Source organism: Henckelia pumila, chromosome 2 (assembly GCF_033568475.1).
Source record: "Henckelia pumila isolate YLH828 chromosome 2, ASM3356847v2, whole genome shotgun sequence".
NCBI classification, from domain to species: domain Eukaryota; kingdom Viridiplantae; phylum Streptophyta; class Magnoliopsida; order Lamiales; family Gesneriaceae; genus Henckelia; species Henckelia pumila.
In genome coordinates this window covers 163,047,294-163,054,705 of record NC_133121.1, presented here as the reverse complement: position 1 = coordinate 163,054,705, position 7,412 = coordinate 163,047,294, and the positions used below count along the sequence as shown (strand labels likewise).

Sequence of the window (7,412 nt, the reverse complement as noted above, 5' to 3'; positions counted from 1 at the left end):
AACCTAAAATGAAAAGAAAAGATAATGGGTCATTAATAAATAATTCTTCTATCACACGATGATATCTTTTCAATATTCTGATAATAATTGAAGCAACCTCGTATACCCTCGTGTATCTTCCTCTTCCATGCCACTGAATTTTTGTATCTCTGATCTAACGTAGTGGACTTCGAAAAACACCCATCAATTTTTTATTTTTTTTGAGATTATATTTATTTGGCAATTCCATTTTGCTTCACCAACTAATAAACTTAATTAAGCTGCTGATTGATAATTAATTTTTCCAAAGTAAGTGCAATTACAACCACAGAATACAAACCATTATTTCCACAAAACAAAGATTTTTCACCGAGTCTATTAATGATATTAACTCACTAAAAACATCTTTTATGATTTTAAAAAATTAAACAATGTGCTCTATTAAAGGCTTGGAATCATTCATGCATACTTGATACTTCCATCCACATTTCCTTAGAGCTCGCCTCAGGCAGATGCCTCAATTATAAAAAAACTGCAGCTATCCACACTGGTTTGAGAGAGAATTGAGGTCAATTGTTCATTTCAGTCAGAATCTGAATCAGTATTGATGGACGATCTCACAGTCCTTTGTTTATTTTCAAGATAATCATCATCATCATCCTCTCGTTTTTTCTCCTCGATTATTCCTGAATAAACAACAGTTTTAGAACACTAAATTGTGTAGATCGTTGAAGCATTTTGAATAAGAGAATTACCTTTTTTCAAGAGGAGGACCTCAAGAGTCCTTGTGGGGAAATCGTCTTTTGCTCCCAAGTCTTGAAATCCGATCAGCCGATCTGTTGCTACTCCATTCCTGGACAGATGGGAGAAAAAAAACCCAAGACTCTAGGCATTCTTATGGAATATCTGTAAATATATCACAAATTCATCAAATATAATTAATGCACACGTTGGAGAAATGTTGAGAATTTTGAAGCAAATGAACAAATTCAATCCCATGGCCAAATATTACGAGGAACCCAAAAAAAATCCCAAGTAACCAAAAGAATTCGTGTATTCACACCATGTGGCAGATATAATGAAAATGACAGTGTATAGTGTACAAAAAAATACTCAAGAAACATAACTAAGCGAAGTTAATAAGAGTTAAAACACAAGAGTATCATTAAAATTATGGACTTGGGACTGACTCTACCCTAAAAGCTAGCTCAAATGAGAGAATTGTCCATGTCCATATACACAACTCCCAAGGACTTAATTCAGTCGTCTCCACCCCAAAAGGTAGCTCAAAGAGGAAGGGTTATCCAAGTACATATATACAACTCTCAAGGACTTAATCCAATCGTGTGGAAAATTTAACACCCCCTCAAGAATGAACATCTGAAGCGTGAAGTTTGCAAGACATTAACAATTGATCCATTAGAGCAGTCCAATACAATACGGTACACCTGAGCTCTGATACCATGTTAAGATTACGAACTTGGCAGGAGACTCCAAACACGTAACTGTAGACATGAGCTCTGATACAATGTTAAAGTTATGGACTTGAGTCTAACTCCACCCAAAAACTAGCTCAAGGGGATGATTGTCCAAGTCCATATATACAACTGCCAATGATTTAATCCAGCCGATGTGGGACATTTAACAAGTATCATTAAGAACTGAACAACTAAGATAATTTCAATAATTTGTTTGGCATCACCATGCGTCACAACAAATAATCAACAGAACAACTATAATAACTACATAATAACATGAAGATACCAAACAGCAAAGATATAATGAAACAGAACTTACCTGAATAATATGACACAAGGTAACGTTTTGATTCCGAGTTTAGTAACAAAGAAAGTAGCATTCTGCAAAAACTTAGAACAGTTAGTAATTTCTCAGTTGCTGGAATAAAATTTAAGTGCAATGCCATTATCAGCCGCACTAAATTATAATTATATGAAACATATAATTATATGAAACATAATGTATAAGTTAAACTGACCTCAGCATCCAATTTGATAAATTTGGTATTAAAATGTCTTGGAGCAAGAGACTTCAAATGTTTATCCATGATTCTAAGAAGATCCAACAACACAAACCAAATAGGCAGCAATGGAATGTTTTTAAAATGAATATCATAAATTTGCAAGGATAACTTAATGGGCAGAGACAGAATGCTTAAAATGAATATCACGTATTGTCAAGGATGACTTAGTGGGAAACACTTTGTGAATACCATAAACTTTTTGACAGGTTACATTTGTCAATGACATTGAAACCGAAGATAAATCCACCCTCCAATTCATGCTACATATTTCAAATAAAGTTTTGTGTTTGCTTACTTGCATCGATAGAATTCACGATGGTAGAAGTGACATATAACTTTACTACTGCCCCTAACTTCACCCAAAAAGTCAGGTTCTGTTATCTCCCTGTACTCTCCATGCCCTTGCATTTTCAATTCTTGCCGCTTCTCAGCTTCTTTCTAATTTTGATGCAGAAAAATTCAACCATCTGAAAGATAATTTTAAGGGCACATGAAAATAAAAAAAAAAAAAAAAAAAACTTACAGACCTTAAGAGCTGCAATTCTGTCAGCATGCAACTTTTCCAGCTCAGGATCCTGGGTAGAAAAGAAAAATGTCAGCAGAAATTATATTACAGAGACTGAGAAAGCAATCACTGAGGCATCCCCCTCTTACATCCATCAATTCGTCAAGATCTACTTCCTGATTAACAGAGCTGGATGACTGTGCCTTATCATTCGCCACCAATTCCTGTGAAAAATAACACTTGTTATGTGAAATCATTGTCTATTGCTATCTTTATGGTACTTCATTGCTTCAAATTAAGTTATTCATGAGTTCAAAGTTTGAAATATAGTTTTCGGTGACACATGCCTCCAGATTCAACATTTCAAACCTCGGCCCTTTTCTGGTCGTATTTTCTCCACATAAACTGATCACGAGGCTATTTAATTCAACCACATGACATGAAGCTCCAATCAAAATATTCTCCCCTAGTGAAATTCAACCCTCTCATATGAACAAGTATATCTAAGCATTTCCATCACTGTAATTATCCTTAATACTAACTCATCAATTCATAAAAGTAATTATCACAAACCACTGACGAACCAGAGACGCCGAGAATCGCCCAATTAAAAAAAAGGGGTGTCTTATATTTTGGAAAAAATAAAAATCACAAGGAAAACCTTTTGGTAATCGCGGGCTGCAGCAGCCATCACGTTCCCAAAAGCCAAAGTAGAAAGTGTTGATTTCACAGAATTTGGATCCATTTCTTCTCCTCCTTTCACCCTGAAATTGAATATTAAAAAACGTGAACGTTAAAGTAAAAACATATTAAAGGATGAGCAATAAAAATAAATTTATTTCCATTTCATACAGGGGAAACTAAAAGCTATTGAAGTATGAAATGGGAAATGATTCAAATTATGATATGGGCCGCGTAGGCGTTTTGCTGTTGAATACAGGAGCTGAGTCATGAAAGGTTACTCAGTTCCGGCCAATATTCAAATTTCATTTATTTCTTAAACCATGTTTTTTTGGTTTTTCCTTGAATAACCACCAATTACCCAATTAGGTCATGGGTTACAAAATGGATTGAAAATAAAGGACAAAACTCATATCCCATTCAAAACCATTTAACTCCTAAATCTTAAAGCGCGAGGCGTAATGAAGCGTGACGGTCAAATTTCAAGCTTGACAAGCTTAAGCGAGTTTAGAACAAGTTTAAGTGTGAAAAAGCATTTTTCATTTTTTGTATAATTTTAGTTATATTAAATTAAATTAATTAATAGAATAATTAACATATAAACATAAAGATTTTAAGAATAAATCAGTGTCCAAAAAAAGCGCGAAAAAGCGCCGGTTAGAACCATGGAATAAATTCATAAATTTTCATCCAAATGCTGCCACACGTTACCAACAAAAAAATTTCGAATTTTTTTTTAATTGAGTGAATATGAAGTTAGTCTAAGCAAAATAACAAAAAACAGATGTTTTAAACAAAACATAAAAATAAGAAATTATATGTAAGGTACAAAAACATCAAATTCAAGTGCCAACCTCATCCCCCTCTTCTTTATTTGCTTCTTTTTTATACGGAGAATCGAAAACTAGTGCATTAGAGAATATAAAAAAACCAACTAACAGTGATTAAGCAGCATTTAGCAATGATCAAGAGGCAACTTGGTTCATTTAAAAAGATAATCTCAATATTTATCGAAAAACAGCATTCTTAAAAAATATCGTACAATAAGTAAATCAATATTTGAGGTTTACGGGAAATTACCTCAATATAAATCTGAATAAAAATCAATAATGATGCTATAAAATCAACATAAACGAATTAAATTGAAGTGAGTAAAATTCCGTACTCGGGTAGCATGTATATTACCCCGAAACTGAGCCGGAAGTGAGCTTAAAGGAGCCTAAATCCGAGCAAAACTAGCTGCAACTCGAACAGCAGCTTTCCGGCGGTTGTGCGGTGATGGCTCGCCAGAGAAGTTCAAAGCAGCTGCTTCGACTGAAAAATCAACACCAAACCAGAGAACAAGCATTACTACAAGTTATAAATTACAACTCCTTCGTTCCCAATCAATCACTCTGAATCCCAACTCTAGCTCGTGTTGATATTCCAAACCCCTAAAGCTAGCACTTCTTGCATATCATTTATAATACAACCGTAAATGTCTCATAAAATCCATAATTAAAGAAAAAACAAAGTTCTATAACTTCCATTTTAACACCAAACCGAGATTCCAAACAGATTTATCCCAAAATTCAAATAAACAGATTGTCATTTATGTCAACCACATTTCCAAGTTCCTAGCTTAAATCGCCCAGAATTTCGAAAAACAATAAGAATTTTCGCGAACTTAAATACAGGATATCATTTTGACATGTTTCAGCAGAAAAATCATATCTAATCTATATGTTAATTAAATTAAGTGATTCCAGCGCAAAATGGAAGACAAGTCAAAGCACAACATGTTTCTTTGTAGTGCACACTAAAATTCTGCATGAATCAAGTTGAATCCGAAGCTAACACACTAAAATAGACCATCACTTCAAAAATAACCCTAATGCCGTAAATAACAACGGCTTATAAGTAATCAAGTGAAATTTTGAATTCATGCCCTCGTATTCTCTTCGGTCGGTGCACAAGAACGATCCACTACTTCGACGCTAACACACTAAAATAGACCATCACTTCAAAAATAACCCTAATGCCGTAAATAACAACGGCTTATAAGCAATAATCAAGTGAAATTTTGAATTCATGCCCTCGTATTCTCTTCGGTCGGTGCACAAGATCGATCCACTACTTCGACCCGAAAGTTTCGGTCTTGGCTCAACAACTAATCTAAGCTTCAAATCTAAGCCAGAAAATAAAGAAATGACCAAAAATCTGCTCGAAAACGAAGAGCAAATCACTTGTAGAAACAGGTCACGAACAGCATCTCCATTCGCCAACAAGAAGCCTATATATACTGCAAATTTCATGGAATATTAAGGCATCGTGCAATTTAAAATTGTTTGCTACATATTGGTAAAAGAAACATTACTCAAAAAAGTCACTTTTCCACAAACCAGAAATACATGCTTTCTATGAAATATCTCAATTTGTTCACTATTGCGCGCAAATATTAATGTTTTCCCAATTAAACCCAAAAGATATGGAAAAAAATGGTAAAAGAACAGAAAAATGTAAGTGAATTCATAAGAATTACAGACAGACCAAAGAAAAGGTAGGAGCAGAAAAGCTGAAACGCAGCACGCCGGAGAAATCCAAATCACGTCTGAAATGGTTGCGAGTTTAGAACTTGGCTCAAATACCGCTTTAAGCTTCTAACCCAAGCTGGAAGCTAAGAAACGATCAGAAATAGCTCAAAAATCGCGAAGAACAAGAACCCACGCAGGGAGCTTTGGGCCTTGATTCCTCAATATTTTTGTATTACATTGAATCCATGTACAAGCTCTGATTCTAGCTTCAATCGGTAGCTTTCCGGCGGCTAGGGGCGGCGAATCGATGGCATTGAGAGGCTGCTAGGGTTTGGGGAGAAAGGGGATCGCGTGAACGGGCTTTGGGAAGGAGAGAGAAGGAGACTAATTACATGTATGTATTCAAATATTGAGGAGTTTACCCAGATTCTTAATTAATGACATGACATAGTTAAGAATGATGGTAAGAATAATTAACCAAATTTAAATCTTATGATGTACTTGGATTGAAGATTAGGTTACAAGTAGAAAAAATTTAATTTCGACGAACTTACACCGACTTCGTGGATGATCAATTAAAAGAAAAACGTAAATTTACATATACACACCAATTATGATACAAGCAATTACCATATATTTATTTTACAAAGTTCAATCTAGAGTGTGTCGGGAAAGGTGACCTTTGAAAAGTCAATATGAGGCAAGTTGGCATTTTAATAATGATAGGTGGCAATTCATTTGAAGACATGTGTACGATAAATATTGAAGGATGTTTGTGCGCGGAGGGGGCTCTATAAATAGAGCTCCCTACTTTCAGAAGAATGCATCCCATCCTCCAGTTCATTTCTTCAGTAAAGCATTCAAATACATTTGAGTGTATTTCTATATATATTTGTGAGATAGGTTTTCTCCTGTATAAGAGAGTGAGTGTCTCTTTGAAAACACAAAGAGAGGTTGTAATTCTCCAAATATTATAGTAGAATCTTTTGGTCTTGCCCGTGGTTTTTACCCTAATAATTTTTAGGGGTTTTCCACGTAAATTTTGGTGTCTATTTATTCTTTAATTTCCATAGTTTCTATCTCGTAATGCCGCACCTGGGATCAACAAGTGGTATCAGAGCCTTGGCATAAAATTTCTTAAAATTCTGAGTATGCTCTGTGGTTGCAGCTGTGACTGATCTTCCACATCAGAAAAGATTTTTTGAGATTTTATAAGGCAGGATTATTGTAGTCAAGATGACGGCAAAATACGAGATAGAAAAGTTCAATGGGAGCAATTTTTTGCTGTGGAAATTGAAGGTGCAAGCAATTCTAACAAAGGAGCGTTGCTTGGCAGCTATTGGAGATAGACCGGCGGATGTCATGGACGATCAAAAGTGGAATGAGATGAATCACAATGCTGTTGCCAATTTGCACTTGGCGATAGCGGATGAAGTTTTGTCAAGTATCTCGGAAATAAAAAGCGCAAGAGTTATTTGGGATACTCTGACAAAATTGTACGAGGTCAAGTCACTACACAACAAAATTTTCCTAAAGAGAAAGCTTTATACTCTTCGGATGGCGGAATCCTCATCGATGACCGAACATATCAACACACTGAATACTCTATTTTCCCGGCTAACCTCTATGGGGCATAAAATAGAGGAAAAAGAACGTGCGGAGCTTCTACTTCAGAGTCTACCAGATTCATACG

At 35.2% G+C, this 7,412-nt stretch overlaps 1 protein-coding gene across 5 annotated transcripts; it reads right to left on the bottom strand.

Annotated features, from left to right (window-relative positions):
- Positions 1-309: 309 nt before the first annotated feature.
- LOC140882818 (thioredoxin domain-containing protein PLP3A-like) lies at positions 310-6,221 on the bottom strand. 5 transcript variants are annotated; one of them, XM_073289025.1, is made up of 10 exons: positions 5,736-6,218; positions 4,372-5,487; positions 3,187-3,289; positions 2,675-2,749; positions 2,548-2,595; positions 2,316-2,458; positions 1,976-2,048; positions 1,777-1,838; positions 735-832; positions 310-665 (listed from the first exon to the last, which is right to left on the bottom strand). In XM_073289025.1, the coding sequence occupies exons 2-10, from the start codon at positions 4,380-4,382 to the stop codon at positions 562-564; spliced, it is 717 nt and encodes a 238-aa protein (XP_073145126.1). In that variant the 5' UTR covers positions 4,383-5,487; positions 5,736-6,218; the 3' UTR covers positions 310-561. The 5 variants fall into 5 exon arrangements, 4 of the variants coding, with proteins under 4 accessions (XP_073145126.1, XP_073145125.1, XP_073145128.1 ...); XM_073289024.1 differs by having other exon boundaries at positions 4,372-4,520; positions 5,736-6,217; XM_073289027.1 differs by having other exon boundaries at positions 4,392-5,487; positions 5,736-6,211.
- Between the last annotated feature and the right edge of the window lie 1,191 nt (positions 6,222-7,412).